The sequence below is a fragment of the Sander vitreus genome, chromosome 16 (assembly GCF_031162955.1).
Source record: "Sander vitreus isolate 19-12246 chromosome 16, sanVit1, whole genome shotgun sequence".
NCBI lineage: Eukaryota > Metazoa > Chordata > Actinopteri > Perciformes > Percidae > Sander > Sander vitreus.
Window position 1 is genome coordinate 9,969,628 of NC_135870.1, and position 17,840 is coordinate 9,987,467.

The 17,840-nt window shown below is 41.0% G+C and overlaps 1 protein-coding gene across 7 annotated transcripts; it reads right to left on the reverse strand.

The window, feature by feature from the left end:
- Positions 1-122: 122 nt before the first annotated feature.
- hnrpkl (heterogeneous nuclear ribonucleoprotein K, like) lies at positions 123-17,223 on the reverse strand. 7 transcript variants are annotated; one of them, XR_013503252.1, is made up of 16 exons: positions 17,055-17,219; positions 15,641-15,750; positions 13,734-13,831; positions 13,581-13,637; positions 12,252-12,295; positions 10,912-10,984; positions 8,898-9,011; positions 8,521-8,649; positions 7,539-7,846; positions 5,723-5,776; positions 5,417-5,456; positions 4,371-4,386; positions 3,717-3,749; positions 3,522-3,589; positions 3,172-3,435; positions 123-1,603 (listed from the first exon to the last, which is right to left on the reverse strand). XR_013503252.1 is itself a non-coding variant. In XM_078272059.1 (16 exons), the coding sequence occupies exons 1-16, from the start codon at positions 17,159-17,161 to the stop codon at positions 1,573-1,575; spliced, it is 1,449 nt and encodes a 482-aa protein (XP_078128185.1). In that variant the 5' UTR covers positions 17,162-17,220; the 3' UTR covers positions 123-1,572. The 7 variants fall into 7 exon arrangements, 6 of the variants coding, with proteins under 6 accessions (XP_078128185.1, XP_078128184.1, XP_078128187.1 ...); XM_078272059.1 differs by having other exon boundaries at positions 3,266-3,435; positions 15,641-15,747; positions 17,055-17,220; XM_078272058.1 differs by having other exon boundaries at positions 3,266-3,435; positions 17,055-17,220.
- Positions 17,224-17,840: the final 617 nt, after the last annotated feature.

Genomic DNA, 17,840 nt, shown 5'->3' on the forward strand with positions numbered 1-17,840 from the left:
TAAACTACGGATGCATATGACAGAGCAACAGGCTGGCACAAATTAGAACCACAACTAATTACAACCAGAACTAGACGGTCATATCTTATCCGCCGTAGAAATAAAGTAGAGCACACACTTAGTGAACTGTGACACAGACTTTATTTACCAAACACCTGCAGGTACTACAGATAATCAGACACAGAGCTACAGATATGACCGGATAGAAAACACCACTCATGGACTCACAAAGCTGTATGCTCCTCGTTTCAAACGGCACCCAAGAGCCTATTCAAAACTTTACAAATGTTTCCAAACTGTTCAAATTAAAAACACTAATGCAAGAATAATGGATCAAACAGATCCAAAATTGAGGTTGCATTACAGCGAGTCATAATTGGCAGAAAATAAATCAAATAACATAGAAAAAAAAGGTCTTATGGCTCTTTGGGCTCTATCTATTTTAGGCCTATCTAACCTAACCACTCATGAAATTACTGTTTCTATGTAAATATATACACACATACACACTTTATACAGCTCTTTGTCTTTCTATGAAAAACAAAAAAATTTCTTAAAAATGTTCTTTTTGCTATATCACACTGGCACGTTTATCCCAACTTAAAGCAAAAGTATGACATTTTGAGAAATAGGTTTATTCAATATCTGGTAAAGAGTTAAAGCTGCAGTGGGTAGAATGCAAAAAAAGCCAGAATTTGAGCGAGACCTCTTCCTGCAGCTCCACCTCTCCCCTCAATGTAGCGTGGGCAATGCATGCGCAGAACAGCCAATAGGAACGCTCTTTCTCTGAAATGACCTGTGATAGATCAAAGTCTCCTGTCACAGCTAGATTTCTAAAGCCTAAAAACAGAGCCCAGATGAGGTGCAGAAGTCTCTTCTCTCAGACCATTTGAATTACAATATGCATGAATTATATATTATAGAGATTATAATGAACATGGTGCCCAATAAAGCCAAAAAGAAATGGCCTACCACAGCCGTAATGAAGGTTACTGCTAGCAGCCGGTTAGCCTAGCACAAAGACAAATAAGCATATTACTCAAAATGTCAAACTACTCCATTAAAGCCCATCTTACAAAAAGCACTTCATTTAAAAGTGGAAAAGGATAATGGATGTTGTGTAAAAATTAAAGTTTATTTCAATGGTTCTTTAACCATTCTGAAACCATGCATCTTTATTTAGAGTGTGCTTAAACATTGAAAAAGGGGGGTAGAGAGAGAAAAAATCCTCACATAATGTTCCTTACAAAAAGATTACATTCTGCATGCTGTATTGAAATGAAGATAAGGGCCCAGGGCAGCTCACAACACCAAAAGTTATCACACGTACAGTATGAGTTTACTCCACTGACGGCACAATAATCTCATAAAAAGAATTACACCAGCACAGAAACACCTTGACTCCTTAAAGTTTTTTTTAAATGCCTGTAAATAAAAATTGTGATTTATAGGTCGATGGTGTAGTGTGCGATAGTGAATGGAGGAGGCAAAGCAGAGGAATGTAGGCTCTGAATAGAAGGAGGAAACAGTATGGCAGCATGGCTTCACTCTTCTTCTTCACTTCCCCTCTTCCTAGAAGAACCGACCAGAGTACTGCCTCACACTGAAATAAGAGACAGACGAAGGTAAGGGCATTGAATGTGACATGGGTCAGGAGCTGTTAATGCTGTAAAGCAAACTGTAAAACATGTTTTATGTTGAGCACAACTGTAAGTCATAAAAAGTATGCCAAGGTCAACGCTGAAAATAAATTATGTCTGCAAGAAGCATGACTGCTGAGACCAGCTTAGCCATTTAGGGATGGAGGCGAAAAGGAAGTGTCTGAAAAGTAAGTAACTGAAAAGCTCAAAGGCTCAACACCCTTATGTTTTGGCATAATGTAAAAACATTTGAACATGTATCTAAGAACACTGATTTCAGTAAAATTTCAGGTTTGTACAAAAGCTTAATACAATTAGATATTTCTCAGTACTTTGTCAATCTTTAATTCACACAGGAGTACACAATAATAGTCTTTACCATGTGGTTTTTTTCATATAGACTATTTATTTAGCAGAAAACATGTTATATCGCGATATATATCGTTATCGAGACATGAAATGATCTATATCGGAATTGAAGATTTTGGCCATACAGCCCAGCCCTATTGTCTATAAAAAAGGTCACAAAATAGTGAAAAAGGCCCCGTATAATTTCCCAGTGCCCAAGGTGGCACCTTCAAAAGGGCTTGTTTTCTCAGACCAACAGCCCATCATTGTTTACAGTTTAAAGTGAAAACAGCAAAAAAGCAGCAGATCCTCACAGATTATTAAAGTGAGTAATACATTATCAAAATAGCTGCCAATTCATTTTCTGTTGATCAATTAATCGCTTCAGCTCTAGACAAAATTAGCATCTCTCTGGTGGGGTTCAATTTTTGTTACTGATCTTGGTCAACTTCTGGTCTAAAAACTTAGGAGGTAGTCGTAATAGTAAATGCAGCATATGGTGTATAGTACAATTAACATAACAGCAACAACTGACGACAAGATTATTATGTGTTTTATGTATTTTATTATTAAGTCTGTGTGTGTTTCAGCTGGCTGCAAGAAAAAAAAATACTCATTGGGTACAATAAAGTTAAAGGTCCCATGGCATAAAAAATGTCACTTTATGAGGTTTTTTAACATTAATATGAGTTCCCCCAGCCTGCCTATGGTCCCCCAGTGGCTAGAAATGGCGATAGATGTAAACCAAGCTCTGGGTATCCTGCTCTGCCTTTGAGAAAATGAAAGCTCAGATGGGCCAATCTGGAATCTCCTCCTCATGATGTCATAAGGAGGAAGGTTACCTCCCCTTTCTCTGCTTTGCCCACCCAGAGAATTTGGCCCACCCATAAGAGAGAGACATCATGGCTTGAAAACAAGTGAAGCATGGCAGTTGGTCAAGCCCCCCTCTCCTCAATAGCATTTAAAGCTACAGACACAGAAATGGCACATCCTAAGTAAAGCTCACTGTGGGCCTGGCTCTAGTGGCTGTAATTCTGCACCAAGGCTGAATTTTCGGGAAAGAGACTTCAGATACAGTATTAGGGGACCACTAAGGCCTATATAAAAGCATAAAAAAGCAGCATGTTATAGGACCTTTAAGTGGAAGTAAACGTTTTAATGCAGCAACAAAAAAAATGTTTACTTCCATCCAGTGGTGGATGAGCCTACAGGCCATCAGAGGAGACCACACTGCTCCAATGAGATGAGTTGTTTGGGGGAGTCACAGGAGCACATGCCTGTTCTGCAGCAGGTACTGGGCGTTCTGGATCTGGTCCTGTGTTCCTGTGATGGTGATGATGCGGTCCTCAGAGCCCTCTAGTGGTTCATCAATCTTGATGGATGCCCCAGATTCATGGCGGATCTGCTTGATCCTCTGGCCGCCCTTACCAATGATGGAGCCAGCCAGCTGCAGAACAACCACACAGGCCAATTAAAAGTGAAAAGTCTTTTCTGTCATTCTTAACTGCAAGAGTCTAAAGATGTCTTACTTACATCTTTTGGTATGGTGACTTGTGTTGTGATGACTGGGCCTCCAATATCACTGTATGAGCCTCTGCCACCTAAAGTCAGAGGTGAGAAAGAACATTTAAGGTGAATTTGTCTTTAACTTAAGCATGCAACAAGAAGAAATGATCCCATAAGGGTAAGGAAACAAGAAACTGACAATAATAATCCCTCCCCACTCACCAGACTGAAAGTGCTCCCAGGAAGAATTGTTGTCTTTGAAAACATTGGAAAGGAAATAAGAAAAGGGAAAAATGAAAATACACCGCAGGGACAAAGACGAGAGCAAATGCCCAAAACAAATAAGTTTTCCCTCTATGTGCTCTGACAAATATGTAATATGGAAAATGTTTTTTATAGAAAATGTTTATTCTAGGATGTGTCGACATGTCAAAACTTGCAGTCATAGCTTTACAAAAGAGTTTAAAAGGGGTAAACAACATGAGTAATCAGGCAACCAGACAGGTTTTACAACTAAACATTAAAATGAAAACATTTAAACATTTACTTTTGTGTTTTTAATGGTTTAGATTATAAACGCAGTGTCCACTCTGTTAGGTACACCTGTACAGTCAAATGCATTTTGTCCTCTCTATTTACATACATGAGGTGGGCAGAATATTAAAAACAGACCAGTTGTATTGGATATACAACTGTTCTGTATTGTATATGCAACTGCCAGAAAGTCTACTTTCATAATGCATGATGCCTACAATAGTCAGTTTTTGTTGACACTGTCATAGAGGTGTTACATTAATTGTTTTAGTATTTAGGTCATAATTAGCATTATTATTAGACTTTTGATTTTCTTTTGATGAAATAAAAAATAACACTCACCATATCCACCTCCACTCTGCATTTCAGGATCGATTTAAGAGGAGAAAAGAAATAAGGTAAACATACGTTTGTGTTTTAATGATGGAATAATGACAGCACATTTTAATACCAGCAAGAGAACTGTTAACTGGAGTACGGAGTCAAAATACTAAAACAGATTTTCTACTTGAGCTTTTTTTAGAGCAAAAGGAGAAACAATCTGAGATATACCTTTTTCTTTATAGACATGGCTCATGATAGTGAACCATGATAATTTAACCCAAGAATGAATTGCTCATATTTAGGACATTTAAATGCACAGTAAAAGTTTGCCTTAACCACATAAAGCCATTGACTATTCAATGTGTTAATAAAGCAGTGAAAATTAGAGCAAGGTCACACCCTGAATAAATAAAAAAACATTTTGTGAAAGTTATTTGAGCACACAAAACAGTAAACCAGATGTTGTCTTCATAACGCTTTTAGATGAGTAAAAGTGATGAGCTTATTTTATTATCCAAGGCTATCTTCTTATCGTATTTAAGTATTTTCGCTAAAATTAATTTGCATTTTGATGAGAAATATCTAAATGCTTTAAAAGTGAAGATACATGTTTGATACTATGCTGGTCTCAAGCACACCATGTTTGTCCTTAAATCTCAAGAACTAATTGACATCTACTGGTGTTTATTTGATCAAATGTATTATTTACCTTCTTATTGAAAGTATTTGCTTGCAGCTAAGAACTGAAGGAAGCCTGTTCAGGAATTGCTTTGGTTTCAGCTCAAGTTCATTTGCTAGCCTGGTGGATCTCTGGACTACGTACTCAGCTGCTCTGTGGTAACCACGGAGACAGCTGTTGCCAGGCAACAACAGGCCTCGATCAGTGTGCATTCACAGTGAAAAAGCAGCCCAGTCCATGGCTCCGTGCTTGTACTACAATCAGAAAAAGGAATTCCAATCCCCTTGTCTGAAACATAATTCACAAACTACTACACACAACTAGGAAAGCTACAAACATACAGCCTAGCATTACAGCAGCACCTGTAAACACAGACGGCACTCACCATGCTGTCATAACGGTCTCCTCCTCGGCCTCTTCTGTCACTACAGACAAAAAGGTATGCGTTAATATAGTTTCTCTACTCTAGAGGACACTTTGACACTACAGTATCACGCGGGTCAGCGCTGTTAAGATTGGCATTTAGAAAACTGTGAGTGTGAAAGGACATGCAGACTCTACAGATGACCTGTGATCAGACTCTGAATCAGGGCTGGTGGGTTGACATTCTGCTACTGAGCAACTCACTCTGATGTCAGTCGCTCTGCTTTTGAGAGAAATTAAATTATTGACAATCCTGCTCCGTATTCACCTTGGTCTGTCGTCCATGCCGCCATGATAGCTGCCATGTGAGAACCTGTCTCCCCTGCAAACAATGACAGACAAGGAAAGTGTGTTGGAAAAATAAAATATAAATATGTACCTGTATCTAAACAATTGTGTATCCAAGAGTGCTTTCACACCTGTAGTTTGGTTCATTTGGTCTGTACCAAAGAAAAATGATTCATTGTTGCCTTTTAGTCCTAGTCCTGTTCATATTCACAGAATTTTAAGAGCTGTGGGCATAAAGTCATATGGACTGACAGGTATCTCATTGATTGGACAGTTTTGCATCATCATCATCACCACTACATGGATCAAGGTGGGGAAATCAAATGTTGGTGACTGAAAGAAAATCACATGCACCTTTGGAGCTAGCTCACGACAAAACAATTATGAGCATTATTAGTCGAGACTAGAGGTATGACGAAATCTCGTCCCACAAGATCTCGCGAGATTAAAACGTGACAAGATTTCTTATTGAGGTAAAAAGTGTCTCACAATATCAGTACACAAGTGCAGAGCAGCAACCAGCATGACGGATGAGTCTGACTCTGACCTCGAAATTAGCATAGAAGATCCCCCCCCCCCCTCCCGTTCTCCAAAGTTAACTTTTGCAGAGCGATAGCGGAAGAAAAAAAGCTGCCTGTAAAACAGCATTAGAACATTAGAGAGTTTTCTTTCTCTCTTTCTCTCTCTCCCCCCCCCTCGGCCGAGACACACACGTGTCTGTAGTGTGCAGCTCACTGTGGCGCTGTCTGGCGCAGACCACTCTCTCTCTGTCCTTTTTAAAATGAGTCAGGAAGCGGACAGCAAATCATAAATTTACTTTACTGCTGCAATGAATAAAATGAAGAGGAGAAAAGAGCATCTGTCTTCACAAGAATCTGTTGAGTGTTTGATGGTCATTTATTTGTGCTTAAGAACGTAATCACTGTGAAACAATGTTAAATAAGCTTTATTTCTCTTGTCTACTGTACAATGACAAATTCAAGTACAAACAACTGGTCTCAACTACTGCCAGAAAACGCTTAGTTACGTTGTAACCTTGGTTCTCTGAGTGAAGAGACTCTCTCTCCACCGTACACATGGAATAAGTAACGGTGTAACTTAGTTATACAGGAGAGAAGCCAGTCATTGAGTTTGTGGCAAAACATTTCAGTGTTCGTTTTTCATTTTGTGACTTTCAATTGAATAAAACACTATTTTTCCAGTCTTATTTCTTCATTGAAGTTTCCTTTAGAATAGTATTAAAATATTGTCTCGTCTCGATCGCGTGAACCCAATCTTGTGTCTCGTGTGCTGGGTGTCTCATCACACCCCTAGTCGAGACTGCAACTGAACCTTGTATATAATAAATGACAAACGGGAAAAAAGGCATTTTGTACCTTAAAAAGGAACACGCCGACTTATTGGGACCTTAGCTTATTCACAGTAACCCCCAGAGTTAGACAAGTCCATACATACCCTTCTCATCTCCGTGAGTGTTGTAACTCTGACGCCCCCAGCACTAGCTAAGCCTAGCACAGATCCTGGAGGTAACCGGTTCCAACTAGCCTACTGCTCTGAATAAGTGACAAAATAACGCCAACATGTTCCTGTTTACATGTTGTGATTTGTATAGAGTTACGGTAAATAAGCTAAAGTCCCAATAAGTCGGCGTGTTCCTTTAATATAACATGAGGACTGCTAGTTACTGTATGGTGACTATGAACCAAACCACTAGGCCAAATGCACCAGAGTTCATTTTAACGAACCAAACAGGTTAAAGGTGTGAAAGCATCCACAGTAAAAGAGCCCCTCCTCACCCTCCTCTTGGCGGTGGTGGCGGGGGAAGAGGCAGATTGCGTGCTCGGCTGCCCCCTCGTCCACCTCTGCTCAGCGGAGGTGGAGGACCCCGACGGGGGCTTATGTCATCGTAGTCCCTTCTGGAGGGAGGTATAGGTCTGTTGCCACGAACCGGGGGCATGCGCTCAAAGCCCCCACGCACACGAATGGGGAAGCTACCAATGGGTCGTCTGCCTCTCTCCTCGAATAACATAGTGAAACCGCCATAGTCGTATGTCTCATCGTAGAAATTAGGGTCATAAGGCTGGGCACGACCTTTGATTGGCGCCTGCAAAATGAAGGCAAAGGAAATTAATAAGATTGTAAGAGTCTGCTCTGTTCTGAAATAACTGTTGAAATTAGTTGTAAAACACACAGACTAATACTCTTTAAAGCTGTTGAGGTTTCAGTAGTCTCACTTTGCCAGGCCTTCCTCCACAACGCTGCGGAGGAGGGTCTGGCTAGTCCACAGAGCACTCCGGGATGGGAGAAAAACATGCTCTGGTTTATTGACATTTCTTTAAACCAATCAAAATCGTCATTGGCTGCGCTAAGCGCTGTACGGAGCCCCGGTGCCACCGAAAAACAGTCTCGGGAAGGAACTTGTTTTGGTGGAAGGCGTACATTTAAAGGTTGTTTTAGTCGTGCAACAGAAAACTCAGATTGGACAGATAGTCTAGCTAGCTGTCTGGATTTACCATGCAGAGATCTGAGGAACAGTTAACCATAGTCCTCATAAATCCACCGGAGTTTAGAATTCCAACACAAAGGAAGCAGAAGTTAATGGAAATCCGGTCGGGAAAAAAAGGACATAAGGTGGAATTTCTAGCTGCAAAAATCCATTCCATAAAATTATGGAATTCAGCCTCTAGTCACAACTATCCTTACATCTGCATGACATGAAACACATGATTATATAAAGTATGTTGAGGCTTTCAGCAGATCTCAGAGATGTAAACTGACCTCTGACACTAGCTCCAGGATAACTTTTATACATTCAATGACCCGTTCTGGCTTTCCTCCCACCAAGACGACTCGGTCAGTGGAGTGTGGACAGCACTCCTGGAACAGCTTGATGGTGGTCTGGGTGTTCTAGCGCATGAAAACATGGAAATGTAAGACTTGTATCCAGACAATCAAATTCATTTTGATTGCTTTACTACTAAACTAAGTTACACCAGTAAAAAAAGTTCTCTTTTCATACATGTTTGTTATGTCATTATTGGTAGTGCAACTCACAAAATACAAGTAACATGTATGATTTTAACAATTCATCTCCAGGCCAACTGTTGGTGCAGAGCATCATGGCGAGGCTCCTGCTAATCTGGACTCTGTCCTACCTCTCTCAGCTCCTTTATCTTGGCACCTTTTACCCCAATGATGCCCCCTGCCAAGCTCTGATGGATCAGCAGACGAAGCTCAGAGTCAAAATCAATCCCACTGTAATGCTGGTACTACAAAAACACAAAGCAAGATCAGTGATGTCATCAGGGCCTGAAACTCTTTCCAGCATTGATAACACATTTCTGCAACTAGATACTCTATGTTGGAAATGTGAAAGAAAATAATGGCCACAAATGTAACATGTAGTGGGCTTTAAGTTTTAAATAATCCGTTAACAGAAAGATGAATGTCTGTACAAGGGATATGTTCAGGATCACAGAGGCAATTTGGAAATTCATAACAAGCTTATGTTATGTGCTGTTAAAACAAACATTGACTTTGTTCTGTAACAGTTGCATTTTTTTGTTTTACTTTCCTGAAATAATGGAATTTAGAACTGAACAAACGTATGCACCAACACAAACGTTAACCAGTGCAGGTTTGATTAAGGAAAATTAAAACAAACGTGTGTATGGTAGAACATACTGCACCATATAAAAATATCTGAAAAATATTGGGATTTATCAATACCCACATTTGTTCAGGATTAGCACACCTCTGCCTGATGCAAACTGTTTGAATCGATGTGGTCTTGTTTTATAACATCTTCTAACATTAAATAGTAGTAATATAAGCAACATGTGCCAGCTTTAGAAGACAATGCTTTTAAAGCAGCACTGGATAACTGACAGAGTAACAATGACTAATTGGCACTCAAATTGTTGTTGCATCAGTATAAAGAATTACGAGAAGAGAAACTGTCAGTCATGACAGCATTTGCAGAAAAAAATTGCTAGATAGAAGAACAGTGGTGGCAAAGATTGAGCTCACCAAGATTCGACGAAGTAGTTAGAAAATCACCAACAACAACCTCAGAAATAACACTGAATTACATTTCCGTGACAGTCGAGACAAAAGCTAATTACTGTGAGCTTCACAAAAGGTGATAGCTATGGTAGGGACATCATTTAAAAATATATTCAAAGGCCAATGTACAGTAAGTCAAACTTAGATGTATAATGTGTCATGCAGCGCACAAAACCTTGAGATTCGACAGAAAAAGATTCGACTGTGAGATTCACAATCAAATATTCGAGGTCAGCCCTATTCCGTTTGGATATTCAGAATAAGGCCTATTTATGAATCAAGCATTTTCCCGATTAAGACACATGGGATATGTAAGTATTATTTGGGTTTTAGAAGCATTCTTTGAATGTATACATTCAGAATATGCATCTCAATTGGGGTTTTTACAGCCGTTTTGCGACATAACGGTTAGACCTGTGCGTCGCTATGGTTGTTGTACCTAAACCAACTAGCCAACAGGCAGTTAAAGGCAGTTTTGTTGTGTAAAGCTCAGCCGGGTTTGGTTATTTTGTGCATCAATGTCATGTGTAGCAAGTCAATCCGCAGTGCCCAGTGGGAAAAGCAAGCCTGAGTGTAGCCAATTTGTTGCATTAGCCAGGCGCTTTAAAGATCAGTAATAAATGAAAGCACAAACAAAACATATTACAACTAGTGTTACTCACCAAAAACACAGTGTGTGTATCCTTGAGGTCCAAGAAATGTGTATGATGTACCTTGCTCAAAATATTTGCAAAGACGTTTTTTTTTTTTAGCTCGTTTTTTTTATATTTGTTGTATACTGTTTATAAGCTAGCATTCTTCTTCACTTCATTTGTTGGCACATTGCTACGTTTGTTGCCACCAACTGTCCCGAGCAGAATAGCGCATAGCCAAAGGAAAGATGTGTATTGTGCCACCCGCTTGCTCACGTGTTCTTGTGCTTCACAGGGTACTTTTAAGGCTTGTGTAGAACTCTATTATAAGTTGAACTTCAAATTCTGCATAATATGTTTTATTCTATTAATTCCAACAGGCAACACATTTCAAAAGGTAATGTCATCAGTCATCCTGGACTGTCCACAGTTCATGTACACATAATAAACACGGAAATTAACATGGTCTTACCTCCTCTAGAGTCGGTATGATTTTTAGCAGAATATCTCCAATAGTGTCGATGCTGGCATTCACACTCAGGATCCTGTCAGGAACCATTTTGGCCAAAAGGAAGCAAGGCATTACAAGGTGGACAAAAAGTAGAACACAAGGTAAAACCCGAAATATCTGAGAAGCAGTCCAGCAAACAGTAACAGACAAACTTACGAAAGATTTCAAACTATAAAAAGGACAAATTTAAAACTGCAGCATACTATGCACAACTACAACTTTTCCCCAACACTAAATTGATTAAATAAGTTGACATGCACTAAATTTAATATTGTTTTTAAAGTAAGAGAAGTCTTGGGAGGATGGGCAGCTTCAGGATGGCTGAAATTTGGGTGAGACTGGCCACACAGAGTTGGGGGGGGGGGGGAGATGAGAGAGAGAGATCTTCTATTACCATCCCACCACCAGCAAGTTGGGGAAAAGGAATGTAACAAACTCAACATAGGCTTGCCATTACAATTGCGCCACCAGCACACCTTCTCATTTTGATCAGGGTTTGGGGAAGAGAGGAGAGGTGGGGAGGAGGGGGCTAAGGGCTGAGGTGAGGAGGATACGAGGGGGGCAGTAGAAAAGAGTAACAGAGCAGAGGGGTTGAAGTGGGGAAGGAAATGCGAGTGGTTACCAACTACTTTGTGGTACAGGACAGGAGCAGGGGTGGAGGGGTTGGGGGGTTATGAAAGGTTTGGCAGGCAGCTCTGATCTCATGTGGCCTGAGAGAAATTTAACAGAAGGGATGCAGCACATCGAAATAAAGATAAAACATTAATGAGTGACAGAGTGGGGGACAAAGCCTTTAGACAAGAGCAGTGCTCTCTCAGAAATCATGGACAGTGATGCTGACAACAGTGGGTGAGGGAGGTAGAGTTCCAAAGTAAGCAGGCCAGGTGGGCCACAGAGGACAGAGCGAGAAAAAGATGTCTGCTTTTCACACGTTTCAGGGTAAAATTAGACACAGCAAGGAAAAACAACATCCAACAGCTGTGTTGCTAACCATCAAATACTAACTACTTGGTAGTGGGCTGTCAGTGATTCTCTACATGGACAATAAACTGTAATGAAAAATACTCAATGGAGAATGCTGAAAATGGACAGAAAAATCAAAAGGAACAATACACGTCTCTTACAAGTGGAGGAGGGGGTGTTTGGGGGAGGAGTTGGGGGGGGGGGGGGGGGGGGGGGGGGGGGGGGGGAGTATACTGTCATGTATATAGAAATGTTAAAATTAAACAGAAGGCAGGTTATCAAAGACATGTGTTTCACTGTTCTAATCAGGCAGTGAGGCAATAACTGGTGGGACATACCGCTCTGGGCCACTGCTGTCTGGGACTGATACACTGGCATTGTACTGCATGGGCCGAGGAGGTGGTGGTTGTGGTGGTGGTTGTGGTGGAGGAGGTTGGCATTGGGCGGGGGCATTCAATCACAAGATGTCAAGTTAGGTGCCCATTTAAGGAGGGGCACGGTTTACGGGCGGGGCCAACCGGGAGTGTCAGGTGGGCGGGCGTTCAGGGGCGGGCGGAGGTTGGGCCAACGTCAAGGTGGGCAACGCAGGAGGGGCATGTCGATCCAGTACATGGGCAACGGAGGAAGGTGGCCAAAAATAAAAACAAAAAAGTAAAGGAGAAGGGAAGAGGGGGAGAAGGAATACATTTTTAATTTAATACAAGCTATACTTCGTCCCAAAAGTGAAATGAGAGACTTGAAACTAGGCTGAGAAGAAGAACAGGAAGTGTGACCATGACAAAGATAAGTATAAAAAACATTTATAGCCTCAGGATTTACAGCCCTGAGGCTATATCCACTCAGGCTTTCTGGCACCTGTTGTCAGTTCAAGCTCAAACATAGCTTCAACACTGTGAGGGGAATCAGGTTGAAACTCACAAGAGGACTGGAAACAAAACCCAAAACCCATTCTTCTCTGTCAACATGAGCCAACTTGAGCTGTTTTCTCATATGAATTCCGGACAATGTCTGACAAATTAGGTCTGGACATTGTCCAAAGTTGCCCTTTCACACATGTAGCACACAACAGGAGGTTGTCCGTGTCAGACACGTTCTCACCTACTGCAAATACTCTGTTTGTTTTAGGCGAGGGGTGGCGCCTGGGCAGAACATGCAGGAGGCAGGACATGACGCGGATTACACCGTGGTCACATAGCCAGTTCGGAATTTGGTCATAAACAACCGGGTCTCTTGCCGTTCCTTGAATTTGTCTGATGATTTCAGCGTTGGCCCATAACCACAGAAGTTTCATTGGTGTCTTCGTGTAAATGGCCCTTCTTCTTTACCCTTGGATGTTTTTTCCGATTTTGCACTAGCAGCATGATGGAAAGGTTATATGCGTTCTCACATACAGCTCCTCTGGGTAATCATTTCAGGGTTGCAGTGCATGTGTGAAAGGGGCTTTGGTTTCATCGTTATAGAAAACTGATCTATGACTAACATTGCATGTCAATTCTTGAACCTGCTGGAAAGAAATCTGGAATTGTGTCTGTGGGAATCCAATGAGGGGATTGAATTGATTGATTGATTTGATTGGAATTTAAGTTTAAATCTTTTCTATTTTATTAGCCAACTAAATTTGCTCCTAAGCTGCAGAAATGTTAGCCGCATTTTATCCGTTTACTCACGTCTGTGCGTAGGGCTTTTATGTTCTTGCCACCCTTTCCGATAACAGCACCGGCATTCTGTGAAGAAAGAATTAGAAATAATAATCGCTTTGATCAGTGGGGGAAAAAAAAACCCAACAACTAATGCGGCCCACTGTGCGAATGAGTCTTTACTTTGCTCTGAAGCAACACACGCAGCTCCACCATCTCGTCTGCGTTGCGAGAACGTTTGAAGGCCTGCTCTTCTTCCATGTCCTCAGCTGGCCGTTTACCTGAGTGGGAAGACAATTCAGGTCAAATCTGAGCCAGGCAGTCATTCTGTATGAGGTATTCATCCGTTACAATAGGCATCCTGAGAAACAACTTTACGATTTACGATTTCCAACTGTCACACCCCAGTATGGCAGTATACAAGAAGGCAATCTTTGGTTTTTTAAATCTTTCCATGTTTCACCAGGATAATCTCATTTTCTAAAAACTAAATCTTGCTCTCATATTCTATAAACACACACAATGGCTAAAATGTAGGACTATGCCACTGAAATATTGTGAAAAAAATGCCAGAGGGAACCAAATTATCATAACTAGTAGGGGTGGAACGGTAGATGTATTCGTATTGAACCAAAACAGTACGGGCGTCTCGGTTCGGTAAATGAATTTACACGGAGAATACACGGTATAAAAATAAATAAAACTTGCGTGCAAATTAATTAATGTAATGCGGAACTACTGTTAGATACGCGTTTCTTAGGGACACCTAAGAAAGCGTCAGCTAAATGACATGTAATAATGTAACACCTAATCTGTAGCCCCCTGCTCTGAAGCTCCCGAGTGCCGCCTACATGTCGACGGTCCAGTGAGTGAGACAGAGCTAGCCTAGCCTATGGCGAGTGGTGGCGACCCACAACAGTTAGAGGACCCGCCGGCCTGATCGCAAGTTTGGGAAAACTTCGGTTTCCCAGTCAGTTACAGTAGTACAGGCGAGAGAGTGGTGCATAAGACGAAGACTGTGTCGGCGCTGTTCAGCAGTTGTTGGGTATGTGAGTGGAAATACATCTAACATGCTAACGCATATCCGACGTCATCAACCAGATGTGCCAATCACTGGAACGAGACAAAAAAAAACTGTCCAACTTCTCGTGCTACGGAAAGCTATCTCACGGTGACTGCTCATTTTATTGACTGAGTGGGAAATGAAAGCGTCAGTTCTACAGACGTGGCCCCTGTATGAGCAGCACACAAGCACTCACCTAGCTGAAAACCTACAGGAGGTTGTGGCTAGTTGGCAAAGGTATGCCTGTCGCACTTAATAGCAAGAATACTTTTGTGGGGGAAGGTCTCGCCCAAGTAGAATTTTTTTGTTTTGTTATTATTCCACGTAATTTGCACTTTCATAAATTAGAATGAATAAGATGCTGTATTTTCAGTTTTATAGCCGATTGTCTTATTTTGTTTACAAGTTACAGATGGAGTCTGGAGATGATGTTGGGTACTTATTGTTTACATCTTACTTTACATACTTCAGGCTGTTGCAGCTAGCTCAGGGGAGAGAATGTATGACACTAGGTGGTACAGCCTGAGACATGCACAATAAAAAAAATAGCCTTCTGCATTTTTGTTTTGCTTTACCCTCCATTGTACCGAACCGTGACTTCTGTGTACTGTTACAAAAATATAAATACATGGTGAGTCAGTGCTAGGTCTACAGTATGTTCCACCCCAAGAATGGGTTTCATTCAGCAGCCAACTGTATCCTGGAATATGTCCAGCACCACCATGTACCCTTCCTGGATTAAAACACGGGCAGATCTGCTCAGGGCCCACCGAACAGCAGTATCTTGGACAGAAGAAACCCTCAACCATCTGACATGTCCACATGCTATGTTGTGCAAGCCAGAAATGTTCAGTTTTTTCTTTTTTCCTCCCTTGAGTGAACTAATTAGCCTGTACATCTACAACATGTCATGGACTTACTTCATTTACTACTCATGCAAGAGTTAATTCATGCAGTTTACATTATGGTCATGAATGGCTGATCAACATGAAGATATGAAGGTATCTAATGGTATGAAGGATCTTACCATTAGTGTCAGTGTTGCTGAATGTGATATCTTCGTCCTGCTGTTCAAGCTTCACCTCCATTGTTTTGCAACTGCAGTGGAATGCAAACAGGCTCCTCACCCTGGATCTGCTAAAAGAGGAGGTAAAGGTACATAAAATATCCTGATTAGGGCAAAGAACTATTATTTGTACATCACTTAATCTGCCAATTATTTTCTCGAGTGATCGATTAGTTGTATTGGGCAATAATACGTCAGACAATTGTGAAAAATGTCCATCAAACATTCCAATGTGGCATATTCAAATGTGTTGTTCTGTAAAACCCAAAATATATCCACTCTACATTCACATAAAGAGGAAAAACAGCAAATCCTTACAAATTAGAAGTTGGAAACAGGGGATGTTTGGCAATTAATGGATTATCAACGTAGTTGCAGATCACTTTTATGCTACTCAACAGTTTCAGCTCCAATAACTTCAAATAGTTTTTCCTTATCCAAGTCGAGGGTCTAAGGACATGCTGTACAGATTGTAAAGCCCCTTGAGGCAAATTTGTGACTTGTGATATTGGGCTATATAAATAAAATTGACTGGAGTTGACAAGTGGGACTAATGAAGACAAATCATGAGTCAAGTATGCACGCAGCAGCTTGGATGTTGCCTGGGTAGTTCAACATTACAACTTTAAATATAGTCTCAAACTAGCCTGCATGAACTCTACCGTACGCACGCAGTCCACCTACATGCACTGCCCACTGTTGCTAGTAAAAAGCTGCTTTTACAAGCATCACTCACTGTACTAAGGCCTTGCTAAGTTATAGGGAGATACTAGTCAACGCCTATCGTTACATAGTTAAGGATTCAGCAGCACCTATTTTACCTACCATGAGGTTTTACCAAGAGCATTTACAGCTGCTACCCCATGTATAAAGGTTCTCCAGGAAACATTTATTCATAGGTGCATTTTTGATAAAAAAATAAATTAAAAAAAAAGAAGAAAATTGGCCGTTTGTGGAGAAAGCTCATCACGCACTGTAAGTTAACTTGTTATACTGAGCCTTTCCCCCTTTATCTCCACCTAATTCCAAAACAGCTACGCACGGAAACTGTACACGAAAAGCGAAATTTCTTACACTCAAAAGAAAAACGTATTTGTCACCCTGCAAACAGAAGTTAGCTAGCTAGCTTCTTTGCTAAGTTGACGTGACTTTGCTAAGCTAACAGCTCTGCTAAGCTAGCCAGTTGCTTTCAGTGTGTTTTGCGAGGCGTGTCTACCAGCTACAGTGCAAGTCACGTTGCACTGTAACGAATGTCACTAGCAAAAAAAAAAATAACATGGAACAATTCAGCTATCCTTGTAAATGTCAGCGGTCGAATCGAAAATGTATGAACCATATAGCTAGCAAACACGTTAAATGATGCAACGTTACATACCGAGGTAACAGCGTACAACAGCTAGAAAAACAAACCTGCAGCAAAGCCACGTTCACTGCGGTGCTCCACTGTTTCCTCGTCCAGAAACGTTTGCACGTTTTCAGCATAGAGAGAAGACGATGAGCTCGATTCGTTGACACTCTCTCGGGGGTTTGTTACTTACGCTTGTCAAGTCAGCACAGGCGGGCGGGACTATAACACATTACATTCACAGAGAGGACTCGATGTACCCGTGTGGCCACGCAGAAAAAATTATCAAACCCTCCTCATCAGTGAGCGTATTGTTGTCCCAAGTTTAGGCTCGCAGGCAGCATCTCCTCTCACCCCCGCCTTTCTTGGCAGACCATCTACAACCAACCACTGCTTAACTGATAGAGATTGTTATTCTCCTGAATGATTAGATGACTGACAGATTAGTATACATTTATAGGTATAGGGCTCTTTTGAATTCCAAAGCTTGGTCCCAGTTAAATACTAAGTAGGCTACATATTACAGTCAATTACAGCATGAAGTACATATTTTGGGAATATTTCATCCACTGAGTTGCTTCCTGTTGCAGAGTCCTTAAACGTATTAACTTTCCATTTACAAGTGTGGGTCAATAATGCCAAGTGCTTCCAATTGTATTTGGTAGGAGGGTAGGCTCTACAAAAATACCCAATTAGATCACAAACAGTTGATTAATTGATTAGTCGATCAACAAAAAATGTATCTATTCTATTTTAATGCAAGTGATTTTTCAAGCAAAATATGTGGGTTTGCTGCTTTTCTCTGTTTTGCAACAC